The sequence below is a fragment of the Acomys minous genome (genome assembly GCF_964271855.1).
Source record: "Acomys minous genome assembly, chromosome: 11".
Taxonomy (NCBI): domain Eukaryota; kingdom Metazoa; phylum Chordata; class Mammalia; order Rodentia; family Muridae; genus Acomys; species Acomys minous.
In genome coordinates, this window is record NC_140492.1 from 70,977,359 (window position 1) to 70,993,725 (window position 16,367).

General features: G+C 41.9%; 1 protein-coding gene across 4 annotated transcripts in view; it reads right to left on the minus strand.

Annotated features, from left to right (window-relative positions):
• Window positions 1-16,367, minus strand: part of YEATS2 (YEATS domain containing 2) — a 97,867-nt gene that overhangs the window by 71,106 nt on the left and 10,394 nt on the right. For all 4 annotated transcript variants that reach the window (XM_084802416.1, XM_084802417.1, XM_084802415.1 and 1 more), the window contains exons 2-5: window positions 9,704-9,822; window positions 6,370-6,467; window positions 5,284-5,376; window positions 1,886-2,131 (exon numbers count right to left, since the gene is read on the minus strand). In XM_084802416.1, coding sequence (XP_084658542.1) covers window positions 1,886-2,131; window positions 5,284-5,376; window positions 6,370-6,467; window positions 9,704-9,803 — 537 coding nt within the window. In that variant the 5' untranslated portion in view covers window positions 9,804-9,822. The remainder of the gene's footprint in view (window positions 1-1,885; window positions 2,132-5,283; window positions 5,377-6,369; window positions 6,468-9,703; window positions 9,823-16,367) is intronic.

The window sequence follows — 16,367 nt, forward strand, 5'->3', positions numbered from 1 at the left end:
TGCGGTGGTTTAATCTATGAGGGCTTTTGCCTGCGTGTATGTCTATTTACCATGTGAGTGCTTGGTGCCCACTGAGGCCACAGGAAGTGGAGTTATGATGACTGTGAACTGCCATGTGGATGGTGGGAACCAAGCTTAAGTCCTCTGGAAGAGCAACCAGTACTCTTAAAAAAAAAAAAAGCTGAGCATGGTGGTACCCAACTTTAATCACAGCACTTGAGAGGAAGAAACAGAAGGAACTCTGAGTTCGAGGACAGCCTGGTCTACAAAGAGTAGTTCCAGGACAGCCAGGGCTACACAGAAAAATCCTATCTTAAAATCATCCAAAAAAGGCTAGGCAGGGTGGCGCACGCCTTTAAACCCAGCACTCAGGAGGCAGAGGCAGGCTGATCACTGTGAGTTCGAGGCCAGCCTGGTCTACAAAGTGAGTCTAGAACCAAGGCTACACAGAGAAACCCTGTCTCAAAACATGAAAAAAAGAAAAGAAAAAAGGGTCTAAGGATACAGCAATTGGTGGAGTATTTCTCTGGATTGTGCCAAGCCTTGGGTTCAGGCTCCAGGACCATATACTGCAGATACGGAGCACATGCCTGTAATCCCAGCTTAACAGGTGGCAGTAAAAGAAACAATACTGGTCATACACAAGTAAATCCAAATATTAAGCGTTCTGGCTGGGCGTGGTAGTGCAGGCCTGTAATCCCAGCACTCAAAGAGGCAGGCAGATCTCTGTGAGTTCAAGGCCAGCCTGGTTTACAAAGCAAATCCAGGACAGCCAAGGCTACACAGAGAAACCTGTCTGGAAAAACAAACAAACAAACAAACAAAAAAAGAGTTCTGATTCTGAGGCATCAAACTATGAGATAATTTAGAAAAGGCTTTCTGTTTTATTTTTTCAACAACAAACAAATGAATTTATAATAAAAAAGTAACAATTTGCTTTTATAAAAAAATAAATCTAATATTGATGTCTGAATATATAGAAAGCAACTTGTAAGTTCCCTCCACCCCAGAAACTATGCTGTGAAATCACTGATCTAACTTTACAGTGACTCTGTACTTAAGTACAAACACCAAACAGGCCAGGTACAGAGTAGCACTTACACTACCATAGCTGGGCAGTGCCACACCTGTGATTCCAGCATGTGGGAGGCAGAGGCAGGGTGATAACTACAAGTTCCAGACCAGCCAGTCTACTCAGTGCCTGGCCACCCAGGGCTTCATAGCAAAACCCTGTCAAGAAAAGAATTGTGTTTTGTTTTTTGTACGTCAAACTGCCCAAGCCACTACTTAGACCTGAAACAAGATCAGAACTCCAACTCTTAAAGGTTCTTTCCCATCTGTGTGAATGAAATCCAAAAACTATGATACCCTTTGGAGTGCTGTGCTCTGAAGTAGGAATGTCAAAATACATACATAATACATGCATGCATACATTCCAGAATGGCAGTTGTGATAACCACTAATGCTCAGTGTGGCTGGGTATAATGGTTCATACCTATAACCCAGCACTTGGGAGGCCAAGGAAGACTCTGCTAGTTTGAGACCAGCCTGGCTATAGCACAAGATGTGAAAAAGGACACAGTTTCTTAGTTAGACGTATACAATGGTTCAATCCTATAACATCAACACTTGGAAGCTGAGGCAAGAGATGTCTCAAGCATGAGGCTAGTCTGGCAAGGCCCAGGCCAAGCCCCAGACTGAGACTGTGTCTTAAAGAACCCCAGGTCTGTTTCTTTGCTGTATAAAAAGAAAAAGTAAAAAAATAAAATCAAACAACTTATATCCTAGAGTCCCTGTAAAGGAATGGGAATCATGCCCACACTTAATATTTAACAGTAGGGTCCCTTTCCCCTGGATCCCGGCCCACTCCCATCCAGCACTATACCCTTCCTGTGGTCCGGCTCGGTCTCTGCTCCCCGGTGCCTGAGAGTCTTTCCTCCACATCCATATTGCTGTTATTGTCTTTGTCAGACAGGAAGTCATTGTGTTGAGATAAAGAGTCACTTTCAGAATGATTGGCAGATGGTGTTTCTGATCTCTGATTGGTAGGAGACGAAGACCTAGAAGGTGATTCTAAAAATTTCTTGATAGCAGGGTGGTTAAAAGCCATCGGATCAAATGTCTTTAATCCCTAGAAAAATGAAAGAAGCAAACTTAGTCAAATCCATCAAAACTGGTGAAAACTGAACTCCTAAAACCTCATAGGTATGTTAAGATCATGTTAACAATCCTTCAAAAATTTCTCCACAAAAACAAAACAAAACGAAAAAGCTGGGTGTGGCACATTCTTTTAATCCTAGCACTGGGAAGGCAGAAGCAGGTGGATCACTGTGATTTTGAGGTCAGCCTGGTATACAAAGTGAGTCTAGGACAGCCATGACTACACAGAGAAACTCTGTCTCAAAAAACAAACAAACAAACATCTCTCCACTTCCTGGATGGAGAGATGGCTCAGCCAATAAAGGCTAGGTTCACAACCAAAATAAAATAAAATAAATAAAAACTGTCCATATTCGCAAATCCTTACACTTAGCCTAAATCAACAAACAAAAATTTAGAGTGACAAGTAATTGTGCAAAGGCTCTAACTCTAAAAGTCAAAGATGAGCCAGTGTGGTGGGGCACACACCTATGAATTCATCACTCAGGAAACTGATCAGGAGGATCTGAAGTTCTGGGCTACATTTGAAAAAGTAAAATAAGGGCTTTAATGTAGCTGAGCTAATAGAGTGTCTGTCCGAAATGCAAGAATCCAATTCCTTGTAATCCTGGCATCCACAAGGTAGAAGCCGGAAGGCCAGGAGTTTAAAAGTCATCATCCCCAACAAGATTTGATTTTAAAAGGAGACACAGCCAGGCGTTGTGGCTCATACCTACAATCCCAAGATCTTTGGAATCTAAGTATGTAGAACATCTCTGTTAAGTTCAAGATCAGCCCAGTTTGTAAGTCATAAAACAAAACAAACAAAAACAACGGGGTGCCCCCTGGTGGTCTAGCAGTTAGGATCTGGTGCTCTCACTGCTGTGGCCCGGGTTCTATCCTTTCTTGTTTGAGCGACAGAGGCAGGCGGATCTCTGTGAATTCAAGGCCAACCTAGCCTCGAGTCCAGTACAAAAACAACAAAAGTGCACAGTATAAAAATGACACCTACAGAGGAGTGAAAACAATACTAAAAGAAGCGTTAAAATCAGCAGTGTAGGGCTGGAGATATGGCTCAGAGGTTAAGAGCACTGTCGGCTCTTCCAAAGGTCCTAAGTTCAATTTCCAGCAACAACATGGTGGCTCACAACCATCTATAATATGATATGATGCCTTCCTCTGGTGTGCAGATGTACATGCAAGCAGAACACTATATAAATAATAAATAAGTTAAGTCTTTTAAAAATTCAGCAGTGTAGTTTTCCCTCAGGCTAGTACAAAGACCTAAGTTTGGTTGTTTTAAAGGAGGTGTTACTGGGTACCCTCACAGCACTCATGTCAGGGAGTGCACAGCTAACTGTCTCCAGCTCCAAGGGGATCCGTCAGAAGAACATCTACTGGCACCTGCACTCCATGTCCATACCCAGATGGACGGACACACACAGACAGGAGAGGGAGACAGAGAGAGAGAGAGAGAGAGAGAGAGAGAGAGAGAGAGAGAGAGACAGACAGACAGACAGACAGACAGACACACACACACACACACACATACACACAGGAGAGACAGACAAACACAGTGTTATATAATTATTAATCAAAACAAAAGCCCTGTATTATTAAAGAGCTGGTCTGGGTGAGGAGACTAATGTCTTTAAATCTTTCTTTCCCCCCTCTCAAGACAGGGTTTCTCTGTGTAGCCTTGCCTGACCTGGACTTGCTTTGTAGACCAGGCTAGCCTCAAACTCACAGTGATCTCCCTGCCTCTGCCTCCCAAGTGCTGGGATTAAAGGCATGCACCAACACGCCCAGCAAGGAGACTAATGTCTTAAATATGACAGAGAGCTGATTAATTCATTAACAGGGCTTTTCAGAGCTATGTGTTTTCCAAACTAAAATAATTAAATGGCTAACTAAAACAGGGAAAAAACCTAGCTAAAGATTCCTTGAATGTTTTGGATTTTTTTTTTAACTTTTTAAAGGATTTACTTATTTTATTTTAATTGTATGTATTTTGCCCGTGTGTGCACCATGTTAATGTCTGATATCTGCAGAAGACAGAGGGTGGTGGATCCCCTAAAGTGACGATACTGATAGTTGCAAGCCACCATGTAGCAGCGGGAACTGAAGTCAACTACGGCACCATATCTCCAGCCCTGGCTTCAGTAAATCTTAATCAGAACATCAGGAGATAAAATCAGTCATTTCTAGACAAACACACCACAGATTCCAATTGTTCATGGTAAAGCAACAAAAACTAACCAGGTTTTCAAGCTGAGCAGCTGCCTACAGTCTCTTTTACATCATGCAGATGCAGTGCATGATGAGCTATTTAATCAATGATGCCAGAATTCGTGCTGGACTGGAAAGTAGTACAACTTCTACAGATTCATATCCACCCAGAACCTGTGACTTTATTCAGAAATAACTGAACTGTAGATGATATAGCTATCATATGTGAGACCCTGGGGTCAATTTCAGGCACAGCACACACAGACAATGGGGTCTTTGTAGATATATCCAATTTAAAACAAAGTCATACTAGACTAAAGTCAACCCTCATCCAGGAACCTAGAGGAATCCAGGGAAGACACTCAAGGGATAATGCTCTGGGCACTTAAACCTTATAATCTTTTAATTGCAAATTACGGTCTCCGATTTTGTGTTTTTACGGGCACTCTGTGCTTAATATGCAACTGCTAGGGAAAAAGAAAAAGGAGTAAAAAAGTTTTATAGTTAGCATTGAAATATTCTGATGTCTTAAACTTAATTTTAAACTTTTTAGGAGAAAGAAAGTGTTAGAATTTTAAGCCAATGCCGCTACATGGTATGCAAATATGTTTGTCTTTTTTCTTGTATTGAGAACTATGGTTAAGAAGCGGCGTTTGAGAGAGCAAGGCATGCCAAGTAAGGCAAAGCAAAAGAGGAGGAAGCAGGTCAAGTTGCAGTGAGGTCTCCCTGCTAGCATTACACCAGCAATAACCGCGCAAAGGACGACAGGACCATGGTTATGTTCGTCATAAAGGTGGTCGGGCTTATTAAATTCTAAAGGTCAACGTAAGCAATGTCTCAATGATAGGGAATCCACATTGTCCTGACCTCCCCACAGACAAGGAAAGTGGTGGCTGGCATATGAGGAGCACTTACCTCAGACAACTTCAGAAGACCGGCGGAAGCATAATAGTTCGCTACAATGCAGGCTCGGAGTTTATCCATCATCCTCCTGGCTTCTATCAGTCGCTACAAACACATAAGAGCTTAAACGTTAAACACAGCAAGTAACAACAATGGCCTAAAATGTACAGAAAATGCAGACAACAAAAGCTAGAACTCAGCTTCTTGAATTATCTCAAAATAAATATTTCTCACCTAACCCAATTGACAAAGACATGGGCTGGAGACGGTGATGCACTTCGGTGTCTGGGTGCTCATGTGTGAGCACAGCTCTGCAGTCTCTGCGTCTACCGCAGAGCACACCCGGGATAAGGGTTGTGTGTGTGCTTGCTTCCCTGAGCACTAAAGTCTTAAAAAGTAAAAGCTGAGCATGGAAGCAGACGCCTTTAATCCCAGCACTTGAGAGGCAGAAGCAAGTGGATCTCTGAGTTCAAAGCCAGCCAGGTCTACAGAGTGAGTTCTATGACAGCCAGGGCTGCACAGAGAAACCCTGTCTCAAAAAGCAAACAAACAAACAAAAATTACAAATATAACAAAGAAACAAAAACAGTGATGCATGGTGTGTGAGCATAGTTATTAAAAAATAATCATAATATACTGAGAACAATATCAAAAAATTATTTTGGGGATGGAAGTTAAGTGTAACTTTTTATCTTTTCTCGATTTCATTAATTTGGGGGGGGGGGGGTTGAGAGAAAAACTCATTTTTCCCAGGCTAGCTTCAAATTCACTACGTAGCTGAGGATGGCCTGAAATGTCTGGTCCTCCTGTCTCGTCCTCTACTGGGGTTACAGTGTGCCCATTGCTCAGCAGGATAATTTTGTTTGTTTTAAGACATGGTCTCACTTCATAGCCTTGGCTGTCCTGAAAGTCATTATGAAAACCAAGCTATCCTAGAACTCACTGAGATTCATCTGCCTCTGTCTCTGCTTCTGGAATGCTGGTTTTGAAGGTGTGCGCCACCACAATGCCCAGAATTTAAAAAAAAAAAAAATTAAACATCATCAAACATTCTTTTCCCTCCACAAATTTAGTGTTTCCAATTTATCACTATTATACCTGGTCAATGACGTCGATCTCATGTTCCTTATTCTTCATTTCAAGAGCAAACTGCTCCTTAATAATAGTCTCAATTTTCTGCACAGCTGCATCTCGAGCTACATAAAGAATACAAAACACTGAATTAACCTGTAGCTACAGATTTAAATCAGCAGCCAAAGAAACAAACAAACAAACAAAAAAACCAAAAAACCAGAAACTGCTTTGAGTTCATGAGATAATATCCTTAACAAATACAAAGAAGTATACTATACAATCTATATAGTATATAGCATACAGCTATATAATCTGTTCTTAAATGGTTCAGAAAAACACGTTCTACTTCATCTGCATGCAAAAGATGAAATGGATGGGGAAGAAAAAAGCAAGCTTGTAACAAAATGCCATATGATAGGTCACAAATATAGTTAATAAATATAGTTAATAAAGATGGTTTTGGAGTGTGTGTGTGTGTGTGTGTGTGTGTACACTCACACATGCATGCAGGTGCCTGTGGAGGCCAGAAGAGGATGTATATAGCCAGGAGATGGACTGACAGGAGGTGGTGAGTTGCCCAGAAAATACTGGGACCTGAAAAGCACTGCTCTTAACTGCTACGCCTGAGCCATCTCTCTGTAGGAGGTTGGTCTGATGTATTTTGATGCTAATTACTGCTTGCTTTCTCCCGGCCTGGCCTAAGAGCCAAACTTGTTTGGCCAGTAAAAAGGCCTCACACCTGGGCAGGGCAAGTGGAATAGGCCTGGCTAAGGTTCCAGGGCTCGGAGAGACAGGGAGAAGATTGGGAGGAGGAAGAAGGCTGTGCCATGGGTTAGGTGAGGAGAAGCACATGGCCAGCGTGGATGGAGGGCCCAGATGATGATAATTAGCAAGTATTTGGGATTATGGATGAAAGGTAGCTCAATAGAAATTATTAGGAGCAGATAATACGGGATACTTGCCTCACTATGAGAAGCAGTTTAGGGGATTAATATCTGTCCTGCCCCAGGTTAACTAAGGCTATTTTAAAATATAACAGGTGTCTGTGTCTTGATTGATTGCTAGAGGGTTGGAAATACTGCCATAATAATAATTATTGGCCTAATAATAAATATTATAGGCCATACTGATAAATAAACCGCACCATCTCTCCAGCCTCAAATATATTTAATTTTTATGTCAGTTAAACAAAAAGACATAATAAAGATAAACCATGAGTCAAAAATCGTAATGTAATCAATGATTTACTTTACTTTAAAAAAAAATTTATTTACTTATTATGTATACAATGCTTTGCCAGGCCAGACGAGGCCATTAGATCACATTATAGATGGTTGTGAGCCACCATGTAGTTGCTAGGGACTGAACTCAGGACCTCTGGAAGAGCAGACGGTGCTCTTCTAACTGCTGAGGCGTCTCTCCAACCCTCTTTTCTTTTCTTTTTTCCCTGAGACAGGTTTCTTTATGTAGCCTTGGCTGTCCTGGACTCACTTTCTAGACCAGGCTGGCCTGGAACTCAGAGATCCATCCGCCTGCTTCTGCCTCCCAAGTGCTGGGATTACAGGTGTGCTCCACCACCACCACCGATTTACTTTTCAACACATCACATAATGGTGAAAAGACCACTGACCCTTAAAATCCCCACTTGAAGCCTCAGCCAGGGATGGACTAGATCCATTATCCATGAATGACCCTCAAGACTGTTATCACACCTGGCTTCAATGCCTGTCCCCAAAAGTACCTGTGCTAAAAGCTTGGTCCCCAGCTGACAGTGCTACTGGGAGGCAAGTCTAGGTGTGACATGGTTGGAAGAAAGAAGTCCGTATCTTTGAAGGACACATCTTATTCTAAGGCCTCATTGAGCACTTTCTCCTTCAGCTTCTGGACTGTACCACCATCCACAGCCCCACGACTACAAGAATGATGTCATGATACACTGCCTCATGTCAGGACCAGGGCAACGGAGCGAACAGCCTCTGAAAGTACGAGTCAAGAACCTCTCCTTTGACATTTGCTAACTAATACACAGGCGAGATATTTAATAAGCACAATTAATACTTTAACATAATGTTAACCTATTTAAGCAACAGTACCCATGAAACAACTTGATCATTTTTATTTCAACATACATGAAAATAATATGACGGCTGGAAAGATGGCTCAGAGGTTAAGAGCACTGGCTGCTCTTCCAAAGGTCCTGAGTTCAATTCCCAGCAACCACATGGTGGCTCACAACCATCTATAATGAGATCTGGTGCCCTCTTCTGGTGTGTAGGGGTACATGCAGGCAGAGCATTGTATATATAATAAATAAATATTTAAAAAAAAAGAAAATAATATGAAACTATTAAAAGTCTTTATTATCTACAATCACCTCACATGGTTATTCCATATTATAGAGACATCAAAAACCTTTTTAAAATATTATTGTTAAAGATTTAATTTAGTTTTAATTATGTGTTTGTGTGTGTGAGTGCAGATGCTCACAGTGGACAAAGAGGGCCTCCAGATCCCAGGAGCTGGACTTACAGGCTGTTGTGAGCCACTTGACACAGATGCTGGGCACCGCTTGGGAGCTGGGGTGATGGCTCTGCTGTTAGGAGCACTAACTACTCTTATAGAGCGCCAGGTTTGATTTCTAGCACTCACATAGCAACTAACAATGTCTTGTGACCTACACAGGAAATGCATGTGTATGGTGCATAGACATACAAGCAGGCAAAACACTCATATACATAAAATTACAAAAATAAATAAATAATAAAAAAGCTAGATGTGGCAGTGGCGCACGCCTTTAATCCCACCACTCAGGAGACAGATGCAGGCGGATCTCTGAGTTCAAGGCCAGCCTGGTCTACAGAGTAAGTTCCAGGACAGCCAGGACTACCAAGAGAAAGTGCATCTCAAAAACAAACAAACAAACAAACAACTCATAGCCAGGCGTGGTGGCGCACACCTTTAATCCCAGTACTCGGTAGGCAGAGGCAGGAGGATCGCTGTGAGTTTGAGGCCAGCCTGGTCTACAAAGCGAGTCCAGGACAGCCAGGGCAACAGGGACCTTGTCTCAAAAGACCTAAAGGGGCGGGGAGAAAATCTTTAAAAAATAAAAGAATGCATTCTTAACCATTGAGCCACCATCTTGCCGGCTGCGAAAATACTGCTTTTAAGTTGTATGCAACCTAGCTAAGAGTGCTTTACTTCAGACTACTCGGTCATATTCTGCCAGATCTCCTCCGCCACACGTGACCATGGTGAACTGCCTTCAGCTTGTACATGATGACAGATACTGGCGCGACTCTGTAAATCCTGTGCACATGCAAGTCAGCAAGGTCAGGTCTCAGAGCAAGTTGATGTGTACCTGAACTCTCCATCGCTTTATGCCGCTTATTTGGAAGGGACACAGATACGTCCTCATAATCGGGGTCCGTTTCTTTGATTGTTCTCTTGATTCCAGACATGGTGACATTCAATTCTTCACTGTAAAGCAATAACAAACACATTAACAATACTACAAAATACTATCATGTATGAACGTACACACAGGGAATAAAGAAACACTGCAAAATATTGGTACTTATTTTGTATAAGTCTGTGCACAGACAAGCTGAATATGCCTAGCCTGAGAAGCTGAATCCAGAAAAGTTTCAACCTTGGGAGACTTTAGATTTGCTGGTTAGGGATGCTTAACTCTTGGTGTTTGTGTATACTTAGCCAACAGCATGAAGCCTAACATTAAAAGTTTCCAAAAATATCAGCACGGCTATTTGTTAAAAAGCCTGGGGTTCCCTTCCAGGAGAAAAATTCTTCAGGAAATTGCACATTGCTCCACTGATCACATTTCCTTCTTCTTCTTCTTCTTTTTTTTTAAATTTGAGACAGGATGTCTCTATGTGTCCCTAATCCCAAATACTTGCTAATTATCATCGTCTGTGCCGAGTCTCCATCCACATCAGCCATGTGCTTCTCCCCCACTTAACCCATGGCACAGCCTTCTTCCTCCCACTATTCTCCCTGTCTCTCCAAGCCCTGGAACCTTAGCCACGCCTAGTCCATTTGCCCTGCCCAGGTGTGATGGCCTTTTTATTGGTCAAAGAGGTTAGGTTCTTAGGTAAGATACAGGTGTGGCACACAGACAACAAGCAACAATTAGCATCAAAATCATCAAACCAACCTCCAACAGAGGACCAGAAGGAAGAAGTAAAAAATTTAAGCAGGGACTGGTAAGGAAGATACACACCAGTGAGTTTATTTATACAGTAATTTGTTACATTAAGAACTTGGAAAAAGGGAGACAAGATGGCGCCGAACATGCAGGGTATCAGATCTTCAGGACAGAGACTAGGGACTAGGCTGGGAGCCACAGACCGCAAGATCGGAAGAGCCCTAGGTGAGAGCGGTCTGTAAAGTACAGAGCACAGGTGGCTCTGACCTTGGGGCCACCCAACCGGCCAACGGAGGGCAGGTGCCCAGTCCCCAGAGTCTGTACTACATCAGGAACTCAGTGTCTGCGACTGAACTGTGGGCAGAGAAACACCAGCCTGGAGCTCTGGGCCTGGGAAAAACACAGGAAAACAGGTGGTTCTGACTTCAGACAACCCATGAGTCCTGAAAACGCCCCAAGGGCTGGCAACCACACATCCAAAGCCCAGCCCAGCAGAGCATGCATGCCTCCCCTGCGCTCTCTGTTACGCTATCTGAACGATCTGTGGGCCACACAGTAACAGCATTAGAGCTGGCTAGCCAGAGGGACCTGAGAGTGTGGATCTGGGCCTGCCAGCCCACAGAGGAACCCAGTGCCCACACAGGGGCCCAGGGAGCTGTGGACATACCCTCCAGCTACAGCTCCAAAGCCGCACACTCTGGCTGACTGATCTAAAGCAGTGCGGTCTGAAGAGATTGAGCATGAAACCTCCATCCCAGCGGACTGTTCCCACACACTTGGGTGGAACTGATGTGGACAGAATGATCAGGCAGGTGCCTGGCTCAGCAGGGGCTCCCACGCTCTTGGAGGCTCAGAACCTGCTGGAGGGGATCAGGAAGAAACCTAGCCATCCACCCCAACGCAGGGAGCCATTCCCACAAGCTCTAGCGGCACCTGACCAGCTGCCACAACCCAGCAGGACTGGCCCCACACACGCTAAGACCATGCCAAGACCGTACTGAAAGGGCCTGAAGGAATGGGCAAAAGACAAGCCAACTCCCACAAGTCAGAGGGCAGTATCTGCTCTCTCAAGTGGGACTGAACTTATGCCCCACAGCCTGGACAGATCAGGCAGAATCCTAGCCAACCCCCACAAGTCAGAAGGGGTTCCTGCACTCTAGGGTGGACTGAACCTAGGCCCTCAAAGCCCCAGTGCCTGAGGGCAGGGTTTTCAAAGCCCATCGAAAGGCAGGATAACTGGCTTTATCTACACTATCTCATACGGATCCTTGGGCTGCAGAGCAGCAGCACTGGCCTCTGCTGACCTATTGGGGAGCCCAGGGTGTGGAGTAAAGTCCCCTGGAGCTGAAACCAGTTCACCTGCCTGATCCAGGGAAGGACATAAGAAACTATCTCCCAACGTCAGACACAGAAAGATGAGAAGAGGCCAGTGTAAAAAAACAAACAAACAAAAACCCCGAAAAACATAAACAAGAGACAAAACAATATAGCATCTCCAGATCCCAGCTATCCCAAAGAAATCAACCCTGAGAACTCAAACACAATTGAAACACAAGAAAATGACTTCAAATCCATAGTAATAAAGATGATAATGGAGGAAATGAATAAAATCTGTAAACAAATGCAGAAATATGCAGCCAAACAGGTTGAAGACATTAAAGAGGCCTATTGAGAGGCATTGAAAGAAATTCAGGAAAATACAAACAGGTGATGAAAGAGTTCAAGGTCTGAAGATGAAAAGGGAAACAATGATAAAAGCACAGACAGAATAAAGCCAGGAAGAAGAGAAATTAGAGAAGAAAGCAAGAAATGCAGAAGCAAGCTTCTCTAACAGAATTCAGGAGATGGAGGAATGAATCTCGGGATTAGGAGATATAATGGTAGAACTTGAACAAACCATCAAAGAAAATGCTAAAGTGGAAGAAATCCTGACACAAAACATCCAAGAAATCAAGGACACCATGAAAAGATGAAATCTGAGGATAACAGGCATTGAAGAAAGGGATGATGCCTGGCTAAGGCCCAGGAAATATTTTCAACAAAATCATAGAAGAAAAATTCCCCAATTTAAAGGAGATGCATACAGAAGCCCACAGAACACCAAATAGGATAGATCAGAAAAGAAAATCCTCCCAGCACTTAATAATCAAAACACAAAATATACAAAGAAAAAAACATTAAAAGCGTCAAGGGAAAAGGCCAAGTAACACACAATGGCAAACCTATCAGAATTACACCTGACTTCTCAGCAGAGACCATGAAAGCCAGAAGGGCCTGGACATAAGTCCTGCAAACCCTAAGAGACCACAGATACCAGGCTACACTACTATACCCAGTGAAACTATCAATAACCATTGATGGAGAAAACAAGATATTCCAAGACAAAAACAAATTCAAATAGTACCTATCTACAAATCCAGCCATATGGAAGATACTAGAAGGAAAACTCCAAGCCAAAGTGACAAACTACAACGAAGATGACACAGGAAATAGATAACTACACTGTTGCAAAAACATAACCACACAAACACTCTACAGCAACCAATATCACAATCAAGGGACTTAACAGTCACTGGTCATTAATATCTCTCAACATGAATGGTCTCAATTCTCCAATAAAAAGACACAGACTAACTGAATGGATGCATAAATAAGACCCAACATTCTTCTGCATTCAAGAAACACATCTCAGCCAGGATAGACATTACCTCAGGGTAAAAGGCTGGAAAAAAGTATTCCAAGCAAATGGACACAGGAAGCAAGCTGGTGTAGCCATTTTAATATCTAATAAATTAGATATTAAATTAATCAAAAGAGATGAGGAAGGACACTTCATACTCAAAGGTAAAGTCAACTAAGATGACAGCACAATTCTGAACATCTATGCCCCCAATACAAGTGCACCCACATATGTAAAAAAAAAAAATTAACAAAGCTTAAACCACACATTGACCTCCACACATTTATAGTGGGAGACATCAACACCCCACTTACATCAAAGGATAGGTCAACAAAACAGAAACTAAACTGAGAAATAATGACACTAACCAATGTCTATAGAATTTTTCACTTTAACACAAAAGATTATACCTTCTTCTCAGCACCTCATGGGACCTTCTCCAAAATTGATCATATAGTAGGTCACAAAGCAAGCCTCAACAGATACAACAGATTGAAATAATACCTTATATCCTATCAGATCACCATGGACTAATGCTGGACTTCAACAACAACAGAAATAACAAAAAGCCTACACACACAGAAACTAAACTCTCTACTTAATGACAACTGGGCCAGGGAAGAAATAAAAAAGTTAAGGACTTCATAAAATTCAATGAAAACGATGAAACAACATACCCAAATTTATGGAACACACTGAAAGCAGTGCTAAGAGTAAAATTCATAGGACTAAGTGCCTTTATAAGAAAACTGGAAAAATTGGGTGGCAGAGGCAGACAGATCGCTGTGAGCTTGAAGCCAACCTGGTCTACAAAGTAAGTCCAGGATGGCCAAGGCTACACAGAGAAACCCTGTCTCAAAAAACAACAACAACACAAAAAAAAGAAAAAAGAAAAAAGAAAAAGAAAAGAAATGGGAAACATCTCATATAAGCAACTTAACAACACATCTGGAAGCCCTGGGGGAGGGGAGAGGAGGGGAAGAAGCAGAAACACCCAAGAGGAGTAGACATCTGAAAATAATCAAACTCAGGGCTGAAATCAATAAATTAGAAACAAAGAGAACAATTCAAAGAATCAGCAAAACCAGGAGCTGGTTCTTCAAGAAAATCAACAAGACAAACAAACCATTAGCCAAACTAACTAAAAGGCAGAGAGAACTATCCAAATCCACAGAATCAGAAATAAAAAGTGAGACTTAACAACAGACACTGAAGAAATACAAAGAACCATAAGGTCCTACTTCAAAGGCTTACATGCCACAAAATTTGAAAATCTTAGGGAAATAAACAATTTTCTTGATCAATTCCTCCTGCCAAAGTTGAATCAAGATCAGATAAACAAATGAAATAGTCCTATTTCTCCTACAGAAATAGAAGCGGTCATTAAAAGTCTCCCAACACAAAAAAGCCCTGGGTCAGATGGTTTCATCACAGAATTCTACCAGACCATCAAAGAAAAGCTAATACTGATTCTCTTCAAGCTATTCCACAAAATAGAAATGGATGGAACATTACCAAACTCATTCCATGAGGCCACAGTCACGTTGACACCTAAATCTCACAAAGACTCAACAAAGAGAATTTCAGACCAATTTCTCTTATGAACATTGATGCATAAATACTCAATAAAATACTCGCAAACCAAATCCAAGAACAGATCAAAGATATCATTCACCATGACCAAGCAGGCTTCATTCCAGGCATGCAGGGATGGTTTAATATACAGAAATCCATCAATGTAATCCACCATATACACAAACTGAAAGAAAAAAAACCTACATGATCATCTTCTTAGATGCCGTAAAAGCATTTGACCAAATCCAACACCCATTCATGTTTAAAGTTTTGGAGAGATCAGGGATACAAGGGACATACCTAAACATAAAAAGGCTTATACAGCAAGCCAATAGCCAATATCAAATTAAATGGAGAGATACTCAAGGAAATTCCTCTAAAATTGGGAACAAGGCAAGGCTGCCCACTCTCTCCATATCTCTTCAATATAGTACTTGACGTTCTAGCCAGAGCAATAAGCAACAAAAGATCAAGGGGATCCAAATGGGAAAGGAGGAAGTCAAATTATGCCTATTCACAGATAATATGATAGTGTACATAAGTGACCCCAAAATTCCACCAGAGAACTCCGACAGCTGATAAACACCTTTAGCAAAATGGCTGGATACAAAATTAACTCCAAAAAGTCAGTAGCCTTCCTGTATACAAACGACAACCATGTTGAGAAATAAATAGGGAAACTACACCCTTCACGATAACCACAAGCAATATAAAGTATCTAGGAGTAATTCTAACCAAGCAAGTGAAAGACTTCTTTAAAAAAAAAAAAAAAACACTTCAAATCTCTGAGGAAAGAGATTGAAGATGACATCAAAAGATGGAAAGATCTCCCTTGTTCATGGATAGGGAGAATTAACATAGTAAGAATGGCTATCTTACCAAAAGCAATTTATGGATTCAATACAATCCCTATCAAAATACCTATACGATTTTTTAAAGACATTGGAAGACCAATTCCCAATTTCATTTGGAAAAACAAAACACCCAGAATAGCTAAAACAATCCTGTATAATAAAAGACTCTCCAGAGGACTCTCCATCCCTGATCTCAAGCTGTATTATAAAGCAACAGTAATTAAAACAGCATGGTACTGGCATAGCAATAGGATGGTTGGTCAATGGAATCGAATCGAAGACCCAGAAATAAATCCACACACATATAGGCACTTGAGTTTTGACTAAGAAGCCAAATCCATTCAATGGGAAAAGGATAGCATCTTCAATAAATGGTGCTGGTCTAACTGGATGGCTACATGTAGAAAAATGCAAGTAGATATATATTTATCACCATGCACAAAACTCAAGTCCAAGTGGATTAAAAACTTCAACATAAAACCAGAGACAGTAAATCTGTTAAAAGAAAAAGTAGGGAGGAGCTTGGAACACATTGGCACAGGAGACAACTTCTTGAACAGAACCCCAACAGCCCAGGCTCTAAGGTAAACAATTAATAAATGGGACCTCATGAGGCTGAGAAGCTTCCGTAAGGCAGGAGACACTGTCAACAGAACAAAGCCACAGCCCACAGACTGGGAAAAGATCTTCACCAACCCTACATCTGACAAAGGTCTAATATCCAAAATATATAACGAACTCAAGAAATTAA